At 45.1% G+C, this 17,006-nt stretch overlaps 1 protein-coding gene across 4 annotated transcripts in view; it reads right to left on the reverse strand.

Annotated features, from left to right (window-relative positions):
* Window positions 1-17,006, reverse strand: part of AMBRA1 (autophagy and beclin 1 regulator 1) — a 151,821-nt gene that overhangs the window by 127,124 nt on the left and 7,691 nt on the right. For 3 of the 4 annotated variants that reach the window (XM_064462605.1, XM_064462607.1, XM_064462606.1), the window contains exons 2-7: window positions 13,036-13,291; window positions 12,723-12,781; window positions 11,826-12,009; window positions 10,972-11,144; window positions 10,137-10,203; window positions 8,084-9,543 (exon numbers count right to left, since the gene is read on the reverse strand). In XM_064462605.1, coding sequence (XP_064318675.1) covers window positions 8,084-9,543; window positions 10,137-10,203; window positions 10,972-11,144; window positions 11,826-12,009; window positions 12,723-12,781; window positions 13,036-13,170 — 2,078 coding nt within the window. In that variant the 5' untranslated portion in view covers window positions 13,171-13,291. The remainder of the gene's footprint in view (window positions 1-8,083; window positions 9,544-10,136; window positions 10,204-10,971; window positions 11,145-11,825; window positions 12,010-12,722; window positions 12,782-13,035; window positions 13,292-17,006) is intronic. The other variant, XM_064462609.1, reaches the window with a different exon arrangement.

Genomic DNA, 17,006 nt, shown 5'->3' on the forward strand with positions numbered 1-17,006 from the left:
CTTCACTACTGACAAATTAGGTCTTCATTCATTCCTACGTGTCCAGGCTAGCATTTCCAGAAATAATTCCCACACCTGTGAGTTTTGGCCTTCTCTCCTCAAGCCCCTTTTCCCAACCACAAACCTGAACCTCTTGTCTCTGCTTGCAAACCCCTTCAAAACTTCTATTTACCCCACTGTTCTTCACTAACTACTGAGACATTACTTATCTCTATCACCATCATTTTCAGGAATTGTAACAAGCATCTTTGGAATTATCTCCTACCAAGCCTGAAAACAGCACAGCATAAACTTTTCTGAAACTACCATGTTACACATGCAGGCTACAAGGGTGCCAGAAGACCCTTCTTTCCACAGCACAGGTAAGGTCTACCGTATGTTCAAGCAAAATGCTGACCCTAAAATACAAATAGCAGGGCACCAGGCTAGCAAGGTTTCCACAAGTAATGGGCCTGAATGTAAGGGGAGGGGAGAAATTATAATGGGTAGGTCCATTTAGACTAGGCACAGGCCACATTCCCACTGACAGGCAGTCTGAGCTGCCAGCATTGTACTGCTGCCTCTCCTCCCCACAGCTCAGAGGTGTGCACTCCTAGAATCACAGAATCATTAAGGTTGGAAAAGACCTCTAGGATCAAGTCCAACCATCAACCCAACACCCCCATGCCCCCAAGTGATACACCTACATGGTTTTTTTTTTTGAACACCTCCAGGGGTGGTGACTCTACCACCACCCTGGGCAGCCTGTTCCAATGCCTGACCACTCTTTCAGTGAAGAAATTTTTCCTAATACCCTGTTCTAAATTTCCCCAGGTGCAAGTTGAGGCCCTTTCCTCTCGTCCTATCGCTAGTAACTTGGGAAGAGAGACCAACACCCACCTCACTACAACCTCCTTTCAGGTAGTTGCAGAGAGCGATAAGGGCTCCCCTCAGCCTCCTCCTCTCCAGACTAAACAACCCCAGTTCCCTCATCCGACTTGTTCTCCAGACCCTTCACCAGCTTCGTTGCCCTTCTCTGGACACGCTCCAGCCCCTCAGTGTCCTCCTTGTCCTGAGGGGCCCAAAGCTGAACACAATATTCAAGGTGGGGCCTCACCAGTGCCGAGTACAGGGGCACAATCACCTCCCTGCTCCTGCTGGCCACACTAGTCCTGATACAAGCCATGACGCTCTTGGCCACCTTGCCCACCTGGGCACTGCTGGCTCGTGTTCAGACAGCTGTCAACCAGCACCTCCAGGTCCTTCTCCACTGGGCAGCTTTCCAGTCACTCTTCCCCAAGCCTGTAGCGTTGCACTTGAGACCCAAGGGCAGGACCCAGCACTTGGCCTTGTTAAACCTCATCCAGTTGATCTCAGCCCATTGATCCAGCCTGTCCAGGTCCCTCTGCAGAGCCTTCCTACCCTCGAGCAGATCAACACTCCCACCCAACTTGGTGTTGTCTGCAAACTTACTGAGGATTCGCTCGATCCCCTCATCCAGATCAGTGATAAAGATATTAAACAAGACTGGCCCCAGCACTGAGCCCTGGGGAACCCATGCACGACCGGCCCCCAGCTGGATTTAGCTCCATTCACCACAACTATCTGGGCTCAGCCGTCCAGCCATTTTTTCACCCAGCAAAGAGTACACCTGTCTGAGCCATGAGCCTCCAGCTTCTCTAGGAGGCTGCTGTGAAAGACAGACTCCTGCTCAAGTCCCCCTTTTTCAGTGAACTCAACGCATCACTGCCACAACAGATACTAAATACCTGAATAAGCAAGCCACGACTGCTATAAGCAGTTAGAAAAAAATAGTAACAACACAGGTTTTGTTAAATAAGGAAAAAAACAAGACAAAATACACTAGGTATGTGTTCTGTCTCTGCCACAAGATACATTTTGTGAGCTTTAGGTAACACAATTCCCTCCTGCTTTAGTCCCCTCCTCCGAAAAAAGTAAAGGGAGTAGCACTACCCTCTTCTCTTATTTTCATGAGAAATTTCAGTCACATAAGTGTCTCCTAGCAGGCAACTGTACCCGCAGCAGGGAACAAGGCAGTGTTTTGTTTTTAAGGCTAAGATACGAGCGACACATACCTTTTCATTCAGTGCTTTACACAGTGAGAAAGCTGCCAGAAGCCAATATATGCAGAGATCTCAACATCCTGGTCATTTAAATAAAAAACCAGAGCAGCACATCAGAAGCTTAGGCTACAGCAGGAACTCAAGAGCAAGCTGTAAAAGTGACAACACGCTTTTCCATTTCATATACAGTACTCACTACTGCTGGGCAGGAATGGGAGCATTTCTACCCTGTCAATCTACTTTAAACACAGACTGGTCCCAGCTCAACCAGAAGTCAACACCATATCTACAATTTAGAACTGGAACATGCATACCCCCATGGCCATGAGTAAGTCATGCTTATTTGCATCAGGAAAAAAAAAAAAACACAAACAAAAATCCAAACGTGTTCACGGCCTTCTTACGGAAAAGCACAAAAGTTTAGGTAATAGCTCACAGCATACCTGAACAAGAAAATAAACACAGCCCCTTGGAATACATGACCACCCAGGCTCCAGTCAACATCTGCCAAGCATTCCTCCAGAAAATAAACCCCATATTATGGAAGTCTTCTGAGGATGGATGAGCAACCATTTAAATGCAGACAAAACCTTTGACAAGGCAGACTGCAAACAAAGGTCTGCTCCAGGCTTGGTAGGCAAGGAGCAAGAAGTCCTGACAAATTCTGCAAAGTTGTTCTTCTACAACTGTAACTCATGCGCATTTGCACGTCAGAAAAACAAAATACCTGCTTCACCTCGAGATCCACATCTGTCCCTTTCAAACCCTTACAAAAGGCAAGGGGATAAACTGCTCCCTTGCTTGCATTCAGAGCTGTTTCCCCTCCTGATCCCCATTCATGCCTTTCCACATACATTGAAGAACTTGCAAATGTATGGTAACTAAGGGACGAGCTGCAATTTAGGACTGGTGAGGTCCTCAAGCTGCCTTGTTTTCTTTATGCAAGAGCTCAGGAACTTTCTGGTTCCGAAAAGAGATGGGGAAAGCAAGGAGCAGAAGCAACACTACCCTCTTGTGGCAGAAAAGCAATATGGAAATGAAATTCTGAAAAATCCAAAGGGGAACAGACAGAACAGAGGTCTGCATTTGGCTACCAGGTGAAATCACAGGCAGAACGTTTATACCTCTCTAAGGGAAAGGGAACACACCCAGACTAATTAATGATGTATAGCACCGATGACTGGATCATATTCATAAACCTTTTGTTTTCTCCTCTCACCTAGACAGAAATCCTGGATTGCTGAGTACCACATAACCTTAGCTCAGAAAAGACGACTGGGTTCACACTGTGATAGCAAGAAGGCAGGCAGGAGTGACCTCAATCTTCAGACAAGAGCTGGCAAAATAAAAACCAGAAATTTCACCCTGGACCCTCTTAGGTGGTTCCAGTGAAACTGGTCTGCATGTGGGCACTTGCACACACTGCATCCAACCGAGCAAAACACATCAAAAAGCAATGGCTCTGGTCAGCTGTGTGACTTCAGCAGGTCAATTATTGGCACAGCACTGTGGACTCTGAACTTTTATACACTAACAAACAAAATAAAGGAGTTCATACAAGTGTCCCCAGACACTGCAAACTCCCCCACCTCACATACACTCCTTCCTACCTGTGTGCATGGCAAAACCATCACCCAGGACAGCTCAAAAGACTTCTCAGATTTTCAGGTAACTTCAGTAGTCTTTCTTGTCTGCCAAACTAAGTAGGGGAGGCAAGGCAAAACCAGTATGCATTCATAAGACATAGGCACAGAAGTTACTCAGTACTACAGCCTACAGAATTTGACCTCTGGAATGAGTGTGATGGAGTGGTTAGGGAAGCTTAACATAATTGCCAGACAAAGCTTCTTAATGGAAGAATAAGGATAATAAGCATTTCCTCATGAAACATGTTTCATGCAAACCTGTCTGGCAATAGGGCAGGACTCATCTTTCATTTTCAGTAGTTCATTCAAATCTCTAGTCAAAAGAGACAGGTAAACAACATCAGAATTGCCCCCTTAATATACTACAAGCAGCTAAATCTTGAATGTGTAGAGGACTACTTGCCTTCTGTGTATTTCTGTTCCCCCTTTCTAAGGATTGTTTCACAGAACAAGGTTTGAAATATGTCAACAGGGACACACATGGCACTACTTGCTCCTTGCGTCCATTCTAGAAAGGCTGTGGCCTGGTGTGCCAGGCCAGAACCAAGAAGCACCCCTAGATATAAAACCAAAGTATTTTCCTTTTTTGTGAAATAACACACCAGTTCTGTAAATACCACTTGTGTCATATTAAAATCACCAAAGAGGTGGCATTTGATGACCTGGATCAGACAGCATTGCACTGTACCTGTCATTAATTGATGAGCTGAGATATATTTCAGTGGAGACCACTGCTAGGATTTTATACATCATTTTCTTAAGGTGACACTAGCTACTCTCAAGCAGCTCACTAAGAGAATCCTCTCATTCCCTGTTCAACTTTTCATTACAAACATGAATTGCCACACACAGCAACAATAGCTTAAAGTACTTACAGGATCTTTTCCCTCACTAAGACTAACACAATGCTTCCTCAACCCATTTTTTAATTAACAGGAAGTTCTAGAAAAATTAAACTAGCTATCATCTGTTGCTCAATTATCTTTCCTTCATCCAGATCTTGCCAATAGTTTCTATCACCGATTTTTTGCAGCACATTTCACATGATAGCTTCAGGGATTTCTGAGGCTTTTTTCACTTTGATGTTAGAAGTGAGGCAAAGATAAGATGCACAGGGGAAAAAACCCTACATTTGAATTAATGTGATCAGCCTGGAGAACCTCAGAAAAGCTGAAGCTCAGTCTCACCAACTTCTGCTTAAGGTAGACCATAAACCTTTCCTAGTTTAATACCCCACTGACACAGCTTCAAGAAGCACACAGCTCAACACCTGTGCTGCTTTCAGGCCAAGCCAAATGTGACACGGCTGCTGGGCTGCCAAGGCTCTCAGAGACATGTTCCTCCCAACAAAAGTGCCAGACCTGTTAGTCAGGAATATCTTCATTACATGCTTATTAATCCCTTCATAATTAGCCCAGTGCCATCAGAAAGAGCAGAATTCTCTCCCTACACAGCTGGCATAGCTGCATCAACAGAATTCAAAGAGAAACAACCTTCATTAAACTACCTAGTAACTCAACTGACTCTCTATGGCAGTATCTTCCCAGCAAGCTACTTCTCAGTCAGGCAAGCCAACTCAAGGAACGAACCGTCCCCATGGACAGGGAATGAGAATGTACACACTCAGTTTCCAGATGCAACTTTTATCTTAAGTTTTTCAGCTAGCCTTTGAATACAGAGCTCAATTGCCCTATGAGGACATCTAATGGAGAGACAAAGAACAGAATACGAAACAGGTTACAAGCAAATACATGCATGTCCCCCAGCAATAACAACTAACCTGAGGTCCACAGGCACAAAATTACTTTGATTGAACGTGTGTACACAGTTATCATTCGCACCCTCAGGCTTGACGGCTTACCTTGCTTCCTCTATTTCCCCAGCATTTTTAGCAGTTTACATCTCATGAACCTTAGTCACCATCTTTATACGCTTCTGCAGCTGCAAAGGTTAAGAGACATTTTGGACTCTGCTGTGCAGGAGTGGTTTCAGCAGTTCCAATGGGAGAGCACACCCTAGGTCTAGGAGGCAAGAACAATGGACCTGAGGATGTTAATTCTATGCAAAAATCATGGAAGTGGGTGCTTGCTGACTTGTTATTGCTCTATAAGGAAAAATATAACAGCTAGTTCAAGAAGGGAAAACACCTACACCTGCAGGATATAGCTATCCCACATGCAGGGTTCCTTTTAAGAGGAAAGATTTCATAAGGCTCCCCACAAGTCCACCCAATGTGTTTAACAGGAAAGGAAAGTTTTACTTGAAGGAAAGTGCCATTAGCATTTAATACCAGACTGCTCACTGCTCTCAGCTTCCTGAACTCACTACTCTACAGTTAACTTCAGTTAGAAGGGAAGCAGAAGCCCCTGCCATGCCTGTTCTTGAGAAAGGCCTGATAACAGAAGCAGGAGACTGGGAAAACAGGAGTCCCTATGAGCTTCTCAGCAACCTCTGCCAAAAAGGTTCCACTAAAGGTTTCATCCTATAGGAATTCCTCTGGAATTAAACTCACACATCAAACTACACACTCCAAATCAATGTCTCAGCAAAAAGAACCTGTTCACACAGGTGACCAGGTAGGCAACTAACCCTGCACAGGTGCTACAGCCACTGAGCAGGCAGTGGCAACCACCATGGGCAACAGGCAAAGTAACCCAGACATTTAGTCACAGGACTCCAGCTGTCAGGCAGCAACCCATCAAGCTCCTGCACACTGGGGTGGACCGAGTTATCCACCTCAGGGCATTTTTAAATTATACAGCTCCCACAGAAAAGATCACATCTACAGATCCCACCACACCTCATTGACCAAATATGTGCCAACCGCCTGATCAAGAAGGTTATTTGCCCCCATTATTTCTGGCCTACGGTGACTCAGTGACTCAGCCCAGAGAGCTAGCAACATAGTGGAGACATTATGAGCATGTACAGCTATTTCAAAGGAAAGATAATGCAAGACTTACTCAAGTGGCATTTTAAAGGTAAATTTGTTAGCTCCTCACCTCTCTGCCCTTTAATAGGGGAATAGACAATACCTGATTTAAATTAAGAGCAGGTAAGTCCAGGCCCAAGAAAGTAGTTACCGTGTAATCAGCTCGAGACTCTCACTATGGCAGGTTAAAAAAAAAAAAAAACAAAAACAAAAACACAACCCAAAATCTAGGGCAAGGATTTAGAAGCAGATGAATAATTTCATGACCGCTTACTTGCTATGCAACTACAGCAACAAGAGAGGCAGCTGCTCTTCCAGCCTGCATATAAGCAGCTTATCTACAGGAAGGAGGAAAGAATTCCCTTTCCTCAGGCATTGCTGCATACAAAGCCTCCTCAATTACGTCTGCATCCAACCTGGAAACTTTGCTTTCCTACAGCACAAAGCATCTCCTTCCAAGAAACAGCAGGACCGGACCTTTGCTCTGACAAGCGCACACACCACTTGACAGAGAGTATGTCAAACTGAAACCCAGTAGGGAAACCCTGTCCAAACTACCAATGTAGCTGAATCGTCTATACAAGCTGGTTAGAGACACTTTCACACAAAGCACAGGTCCTTCCTGGAGCAAGTTTGATTTGACTCAGTCTGTTTCCTGTAACACATCTGAACTATTAAAAACAAAAAAAAACCCCACAACACCCTTCCAAGAAAGAATCACCTTCTTAGAAAAGAATACAGCAGAGCCAAAAATTTTCAGTGATCAGCACACCCCCAATCAGTTCACCCTGGATACAGATCAGCGGGAGCCACTTTCAAAACTTACCTCTTTATCAAAGGCAAGCAAAGTGCATGGGTTTGACCAAACACTCAGAACTAGGGTATATGCCCAAACCACTGACCAAGCTTTGACCTTTTTTTGCCTTATACAGCAACACCAAGGAAACGACTGTTAACCCTTCCAACTTCCCAAGTACAACCTCAACAAGACACGGCACTCAAGAAAGCAATTCTCACTAGTCATGCCCAATTTTCCATGCCTACCCTGGGTAGCTTCTCCGCGTGCAGCACATGCATGGTACAGGGCACAGAGAATAACACATCCTGTGTTCCCACCCTTCTGCAGTGTCTGGGAAACACCAGGCGTGGAGTTTGCCCCAGAGATCTATCTGCTGCCAGAGCCCGTACTTTTGCCTGTCTGTACTGCCGTTCTCCTTTCCCATTCAGAGGTCTGGTGTTTGTCCTCAGAGATGCCCTCAGAACCTACCTGCAGCATGACAATGGCAGCTATAAAAGACATCAAGGCAACATCCCTATTTTCATCTACATAAATAGCACATGACCACATGAGAAAAGGTTAACTCTGAAAACACTGACAAACTCAGACTAGATGGGAAAGTTTAAGAAAAAAACAGAAGGGGAAGACCAAGCATATATCTTACCTCCTGAGTGAATCCTCCTCTGAGCTTTCCTCAGGCATTTCCTGGTTTAAGGCCTCCTGTGATACATTCCCAGGTCTGCTTGAAGCTGACTGGCTGTAAACTCTTTCCCAGTGCCCCGTCTCCTGGTTAAAGACTACTCCCACAGTCCTCTCCTCCTGTGGGGTGGAAGAACTGCCCAGCTGCAGCCTGCTAGAGGCAGGAGCTCTGCCCTCGGTTCTCTCTGCAGGCTGCACCTGGCTGGTATTTGGAGGCACACCCTCAAATGTGCTTTGGACCTGCCCTGGTGTGTAGCTAGGCGTGCTTCTTTCCCAGCGCAGCGTGTCGTTGTTAAAGGTCAGCAGGTTATGACAAGCGCGACAGCGGTTCAGGTGACCCCGGGACAAATTGGAATTGTTTTCACTGCTGTGTGGAGTCTGCTGATGGGAGGGACCCGGCCGATCAGTCTCAATGTTGTTGTTGAGCATTTCTTGAGCCTGTTGCGACTGGCTGGGCTCCCCACCAATCCCCTGATCTAACTCCTGAAGCCGGTCATATTCCAGGAAGAACCGCCTTAAATCACACTGAAGCTCATTACGAATGCTGGCCGGATTGCTTGGGCCAGCGCTGTTACCGCTGTCTGCCTCAGCCCCTGGGGCCAGAAAGCCCCTGCCTTCTGTTGCAGAGGTATAGACGGATGCCTGGGAGCCTCCCTCCTGCTGCCTCAGCACTGACAGCAAGCTCACGGAAGAGGCACTGGTCCTAGGAGGAGGCATGGCTTCCAGCTCTGACCGAGAGTTCATGTTCAGCACTGTCCTGGACCAGTCAGACCCACCTAAGCCCGAAGCCATCTCTCTGACAGACTGCTGGTACCGGGGCTGGTGGCCTGCCAGTGAGCCGCTGAGGGAACGCCGTGTGGGGCCCAGGCTAAGGTTGCGCAGGGTGTTGCCAGCGGTGCTGCTCTGAACCGTGCTGAAAGCGGAGGGCCTGTTAAGTATCCCCTGTTCCTCCTGTGCGATGGATGCCTGCTCTGGGGGTTGATAAGGCTCTGTCTGCACAGAGGAGAAGGAAGTGCCAGTGGCCCCAGAAGATGTGGAGGGTGCGTTTTCCTGGTGTGGAAAGAGAGAAGAAGGAAGTCTTGCACTAGAGCATCGGCTGCAAAGGCACAACATCCCCAGGTGCTGGCAGCACTCTGCTGTGGGATAGCTGACATGCTCCCGGAGCCTGTTATAGACCAATGCCCTTGTGTTCTCACTGGCTGGAGGCGGAGGTGGTGGTGGTGGAGGTGGTGGAGGGGATGGGGTAGCAGAGTCTTGAACACTGTTTTGCTCTCCCACCTGTATGCCAGAGGAGCGGGAGGACAACATGTGCAGGAAGTTGTGGAGGAGTGGTGTGCGCCTCACAGGCTGAGAAGGAAGGATAGCGCGCTGGCGATAATGTGGCATCTCTGTGCTGTCCACAGAGATTTCAACTTCCTCGTCACTCTGCAGAAGGAAGCAGTCAAAGTTCAGTCACCTCACAGCAAAATCCTACACCTCCAAATAACTAGCAGAAGGCCAGCTACCACCCCAGACAGATGAAAGGATGCAGTAAGTCCCTTCCTAGAGGCCTTGACTTGTGGGAAACCAGCTGACTCTTTAGTTCAAAGTTCATTTTATGGATCCAGACCACCTCTTCCTACAGCCCAGTGAGCTTTGACAATACATTGTTCATACCAACAGAAGCATCCATCTGAGGGTCAGCAGCCACAGGAAGCATTGTTAATACCTTGCATAGACTTCAAATCCAGCAGAACGTCACAACAGAACTGAAAGAGCAGGGCCATTGGGACATCTGTCCCACCACCACCGAGACAGTGAGGCCAAAACAGACAGACTTTGGACAGCTCTTTAATATCCCTGTGCATAACACAAGAGCATTCACGTGACCAGTAAAGGTGACACAAAACTTGGCTTAGAAGTACTTCAGGTTTTCACAAAAGCACCAGGCTGCTTAGGAATGTATGTATGTATGGGCTTAATGTATGTAGAGCACCTTGTAATTAGTCAGTCAGTACAGGTACTGACATTCCCCTTACCTGCTGGTTAGAAGGGTTAACAATTGCTGTGAGCAAGTAATGTCCTAAGGGATCAAACCGTACCAGCCTAAAACAAAAACAGAGCCAGAGTATCAATCACCAGTTCACGTCCCACAGTGACACAGGAAGTTCGACACAGCAGGGAAGAAAATCCCACATGAAATACTTGCAACGAGAACATTACTACATTACTATCATCATCTTCTGAAGGATGTCAGAAAGTTTACGCATTAAGAAGAAAACATCTAGCTGAAGACTGCAGCTACTTTACAGTCCACAGCAACACCATACAGAAGTAAAAAAGCTAGAAGCAAGTACTAGAAGCAAGTACTGATGAATTCTGATGAATAGGTGCATATATACTACCAATTGGGGTTTGGTACAAAGGGAGATACTAACTTCCCTTGAATGTTACATCATTGACTTATTTTAAATTGCTGAGAAGGCATCAAGTTTCCAGCAACACAGTTTCCTCTGTAACTACACTAAAGTAATAGCTCAGCACACTCTTCCAGCAACTTCTGGGTTCTCTCATCCTTATGGCTGACAAGTTTAATTACCAGACTTACAAATGAACATGAAGTAGGTCCTGGGCATTTACTGGGCCCACGTCTGATTACAAATATGAACAACCAAGCTGACCTATTATTGACAATTGCTTTTTTTGCTGTGCACAGAAGTGTTTTTCTACCAGCTGGGTCAAGGAGCTGCAAGCAATGCTTCTCTCCACTGCCCCACTGCAGAGAATGTGGCATCCCAGAGCAACCCCCCACGTTCCCCAGATCTGACCATTTTCACATACAAGCGTTCTCTTCCCCGAGAAGCAAGAACTCACCTGACCCGCTCCATTTCACTGGCTGTTTTCACCACTGCAAAAGGCTCCCGACGACTCCAGTCCCAGAAATGTATCTCATTGGCAGTTGCAATCAGCAAGAGCTGAGCCGTAGGATGAAAAGCAAGCGATGCAATGGCATTGTTGCTATCTGTGAACCAGCTCTCACTTCCGCCCTGAGTAAGGAGTCAAGAACCACAAGCTGTTTCTCACAAAGTTTGAGATCATTAGGTTCCCAAGTATGTGCCATCTCTCCAGAACTCTGCCTAGAAGATGGAAGTGACATGCTTTCTTGGCAACAACAGCAGCTGCTCTCATATGAGAGGCCACATGTCATGTCTAGAACATAACATTACTTACAACAATGACCGTAAGTGTATATTTGTAGGAAGCATTTCTCAAGCAGCTTATAAAAAATGCTGCATTTCAAATCGACCAGGTACGTATACGTGTGTTGTCTCTGTGGCAATCACCAGACTAGGTAGAACTGGCAGAGCAGCAGCAGCTTCTCTAATGAAGAGTTCATATATGCTCAGTGGAATGAAAAATGGCACATCTTTCACATAAGCTAAACAGGCACCTTGCACAAAGTTCTCCAGTGTTATCTGTACCGCTCTAATGAAATAAAGACGCGTGGCTAAGGAGCATGACCTACCTGGCGGGACTGAACGAAGAATCAGTCATCTCCTCTCTAGACAGGAGAGGATAGCTATGATCTGTTCTATGCTTTTAGAGACAGGTCCCAGCAAAGCTTCCAAAGAGCTCTCTCACCAGGCAAGATTTGGGAAACAAACTCAGACAAAAAAAGTCACCACCCAACAAGTACCAAAGGCACGTATGTTTCAGGAAAGACTTACGTGTAAATCCCAAATTCTAACCTCCCCATCTAGGCATCCCGAAGCAATGAGGCCTGGGATGGTGGGATGGAAGGTGACACACCAGGGAGTGCGGCGATGTCCAACCAAGGAATGAACACACTTGCCCGTTTTCACCTCAGTGATGTAGATGTTGTGGTTCACATGTGTGGAAGCCATTAGGGTCCTGGGAATGCAGAAGGTAGGACAAACATTAGCGTGAGAAGAGTAGAGTGAAACCAGACCACGGTTAGCTTCATCTCAACAGGGTCTGTTCACACTTAACCCAGCAGCTCTCCCACAAAGAGGTCAAAGGGTAAGAGGCTACTGTTTCACCAATGGTCACAAAGCTTCCTGTAGCCAGATTTCAGAGTCCATGCAAACATGAACACAAACTTGACCTTGAAAGTCAGAATGAACATGCAGCTCAGAAGGAGCTCCTGAGTGACAGTTAGGGGCAGATAAACGTTCCCAGTTCTCCACACCATCTCAACCACTGTCAAATCAAGTGACACTAAGAGAGATCCCCACCTCCATTTCTGCTTCCAACACAGACATTCTGCTCTGTTCTTTCGTCCTAGATATCCCAGCGGGCGTGCCGCATCACTCGGCATGTTGTGATAAAACACCCTTTACTGCCTCATGTTTCTTATGAAATCCTATGGTGACCGCACAGACTGTTTTTCCTTAGAACTACACATTGCTTGGGTACCTCAGAAATTGAACACCAACTACACTCGAAGCTGTGAGATTAGGAAGGTGCGCACATTTCATCCATGCGTGTTGGGAACCAGAAGTTTCACTTGGCTATTCAGGACTGGACAACGGGCACAAGCCTCCGATCACTTTTGTAAGTATAAGGAGACTGCTGAAACAGGGAACGAACTAGGAGTTAATTACCTGTCTGGACTAAACGCCAGCAAGAAGGTGGAGCGTGGACTGTCTGGTAACTCAACTTTCTGAAAAAGCCAACAAAGCAGGAAGTGTTGCAAGTGTCATATGATCACACTTTAACTGCAAGCCACACAGACAACAAGGGGAACCCGCTGCAGGAACATATCTAGTATCACATCACTGCAGGAACTGAACAGAGCCAGAGAGCAGATCAAGTGTAATGCATCAAATGTACAATCACAAGACAATTTATTTCAAATCCCTGCCGCCCGTCCCCCACTCCAAGATCAAGCTATGCACCTCTATCCCACAACCTTACCTTGCCCTCCCATTTCATCCATCGGGTTTTATCCTCCACCAACTCCTGCAGGAGCCGCTGAGCACCCAAGGCTTGGGTACCCCGTTCCCTACCCCACAGGATGCGGACGGCATTCTTCTCCAGTACAACCTTCATAGCTCTCAGCAGCCAACGTTACAACAACTACTGGGAGGAGACACCGGCAGGCTCCAGATGACAACCACCACCAAGCTACAGATAGGCTATCCACATTTCAATTGCTTATCTTCATGGAAACCTAGAAAGAGAAGAGAAGAGAATGATAAGGAAGGCAGCTTTTACCTTGATCACCAGATGATGTAAGAGCTTTAAATCCCAAAAGACTAGATTTAAGAGAAAAACCTATCCTCTCCCACAACCTTTGCTACCTTCTTCCACTATTGAGGCCCAATTTAGATATTTCTGCAGCCAACAAATTACTTTGAAAGGTTTTTGAAAGCATCCAGCCCTTTTCTTGTACATAAGCACTAGGCATACCACGCCTAAGAGAAAAAATTGGCCTTGAAACTCCTTCCCTTCCCTCCACCTCTTGTGCTATGTAATAAAGAACAAAGATTTATGAAGAGAGTCTTACACCTTGAAGATTTAGGTCTTATCTGGGAAGGGTGACCGACGGCTAGAGGAATAGTGTTTAAAAATTGACTATATGATAGAGGAGTCTCCAGGGAATTATTCAAATTTCAGTAATAGTAATTATTATTGCTGCAAAGGCCAGGCAATTGATAGACCTCAAGTCCAAATTACTTCCAACTCCATCACAATAGCTTACAAGGTACGAAAACAACCATGTATCAGACCAAAACCTTACACTGCAGCAGCATCTTGGCCAACTCCATCAAGATGATTCATTTCACCTGTCTGCACATCATCTTTTCATCTACATTACTCTTAGAACAGTTCACCCAAGTAATGCACAGTGGCAAAGATTAATGGTTTTTGTACACTTTGAGCTGCTAAGGAAAGCATTAATACATGTTTTCTGGGGAAAAAAAGTTAATTTTTTGAAAGAGCTAAATATAGCGACTCTAATGGCAACAAAGTTACACAGCTTTTGAATGGTCTCACACATTGGGGTTTGCCACCAAAAGCTATCCAGAAACAAGAAGTTTCTTAGAATACATAAACCAAGAAACATCACTGCAATGCTATTGCCTTTTGATCCCGGCAGAGTGCGCATGCTACTCTGTCATCTCTTTAGAATGTAAAAATCTAAAGACAAATCCTCCTCAGTTCACGTCACTCTGAACAAAGCCATCAATACTCAATAGAGAAGGAATCAGCAACTTAAAAAAGCAAAACACACATATACAGGAGGAAAAAGTTCACGTACACAAGAAGAGATGAATTGTTAAGTGACAGAACTCAGAACAGTCATTAGCAAACCTTTCTTTTTGGTTTGGTTTTTTTTTTTTTTAGGGAGAGTGGGAGGAAAAACTCCTGAACAAGATGATATAAGACAGCTGCTGCTTACAGGGAGGAGCTGTCTGAAGAGATAAGCCAGGAAAATGAGTTCTAATAAAGCAGAGCAGTTTTCATTTGTAAAAGTACAATAAAGGGTACTGAAGGGATGAACAAGTAAAGGTATCCATCTTCCTAGAAAAGAAATTCACCACAAAAATTCAAGCTAGCTGGAAATTCCCTGATGCTTAATGCGAACAGCATGGGGATCATCTATTTTAGAGAAGCTGAACTCCGCAGTGTAACATAAGCCTTCTTTCGAGAATCTGCAATGTCAGCCAAACATTAGGTAGGAATTATTCTACAAAATAAAAGCCTTACTGGAAAGCAACACAAAAACTAAAGACGTCACGCTGCAAGCGGATTCTTAAAAGCAACTATGCAGATTAAAAAAGCCCAGACACAAAAAGCTAAACCAAGGATAACTGGAGTAGATATAGTCAAAAGCACAGCATAATACAGTAATCACTAAACTAAAAGCCTTTTTTCACTAAATGCTAACAAATCCTCATCTGGATTCTGCAAACAGCACCAGTCACCCATGTTCAGAAATGACTGGATTCAGATGGTGAGCAGCGTGATGGGAAGGGCAGCTCAGAATGATACAGGCAATAAAAAGCCTATTTTACAGGAGGAAACTGTAAGGCCAGTCTCATCTAGCTAAATTAAGAAATCAGTAGCTGAATATTCTATAGGGGTGCATTCAAGGAGTAAGAACTACAGCAACCCAAGAACAAACATATAAACCTGACACAAATGGAAGACCAGACTTGCAGCTGGAATAAGCTGGAAGTTTGAAGAAAACCCAAACATTAAGCTTTGGAATAGCCTTTCAATAACCATAAAGGACAAACAACCTAAATAACTTAAGAGATCCTGATAATTTAAAAGCAGGATAACCCAACTACTCATGAGAAAGAACAAGCTCTGACAACTTGGGAACATTTCAGTCCTATCAGACAGGCTAGTGTTCCCTGAAGTACAATAGCAACAAGGAAATCAAGAGGTTTAACAAACACCTTTCTGTTTGTTTATGCCACAGGCAAGTTTATGTACTGTAAAATAAAGAGACAGATAACACTTACACCTGCAGTCAGCAAACCTCTTGTATTCACCTCCTTGAAAGACCAAGTCATCTTTGCCATATAAAACTAAGTACCACCTACCTTAAGACAGTTTATCTAAATCTTTGCAGATGCATACTAATTTCTTGAACTAATTTGGCTATAACTAACATTTCATATGTCAGCCTCCTGAGCATGTTTGAACTCAATGTCTTCCCCTCAGGGACTGTCCCTGGTTTTTTCAGCTTCTTCTGACTCACCTCTTTGTCCCATTTGAAAAGAAAACAAAACAAACTCAGGGCTTGAATGCCTTACCCTGCTAACCTGCTCCACGTTTTTAAAAGCTGGGATCTCTTCAGAAAATGCTGAATGAATCCTTCTTGAGTGGGGCTGGCTCTCCAGTGTTAACCTGGGTCCCCTCGGGGGCCAAGCTTTATCAACGCCCCGGGAGGGGAAGTTTACTCCTTTACCTGAATTAGCCTGAATAAAGTAACTGCTCTCCACTAGCTGGTGACACACTCTGGCAACACTTCAGACTTTTTTGTTGTTTTGGGGTTGTTGGGTTTTTTTTTTTTAAAGGAGCAAGTTCTTTCTCTAATCAAGTAACGATACCCACCAAATCCAAACATTCTGCTCAAACAGAAGAAGCCGAATAATGACGGCATGTTAACAGCATAAACACCATTAGCAGATAAACCATGGAAGTACAAACCTATTCATAGCTACTCAGTAGCCATCTGACTACCAAGTTGAAATAAAACACAGTGGGTTTGAGAATACTTCTCAGGCCTTGGCATAAAGAAAACGTGCGGCTCACTGGATCAAAACTGTCCCGGCAAGTGGTGGACTGATCCCTTAACGGCTTCTATTACAAATACCCATGTTATCACATGGCATAACAGCTGACCACCAAAACAAGGAACTGCTCAGGGATTTCTTCTTGTCGTTGGGAGTTTTTTAGAGGGTTTGTGGTTTTTGTTGGGTTTGGGTTTTTTTTCTTTAATCAGAATGACCAAAAGTGGAGTCCAACAACTGGAAGATTAGCTGATGCCCTGGATGTGGTCCAGGGCACCACAGAAATTCTGCAAGTAGAGAGTCAGAAATTTTTCTATAATTGGCACCTTTGTTTCCTTAACAGTTTTCTCCATTCAGGGCATTTCAGGACAGCACGCTGGGCTGTGAACAGTTTTGGAAAGAGCATTACACAGCCCAAGCCTTATATTTGCTCTGCGCCAGCTGTCCTCGAAGAGGCCTTAAGAATTCCCAGCCTCAGAGCAATATAAACTCACTTGTAACTGTCACTTCTACAGATGCTGAACCTCTAGAAAAGGAAAGTAAAGCAGCAAATTCATAATACTTCATAGGGGTACAGGACCCCATGAAAACACTGACAAAAGGGTAGGGAGAGAAGAGGAATAAAAAGCAGCACAT

This window comes from Phalacrocorax carbo, chromosome 10, assembly GCF_963921805.1.
Source record: "Phalacrocorax carbo chromosome 10, bPhaCar2.1, whole genome shotgun sequence".
In the NCBI taxonomy this organism is placed as follows: domain Eukaryota; kingdom Metazoa; phylum Chordata; class Aves; order Suliformes; family Phalacrocoracidae; genus Phalacrocorax; species Phalacrocorax carbo.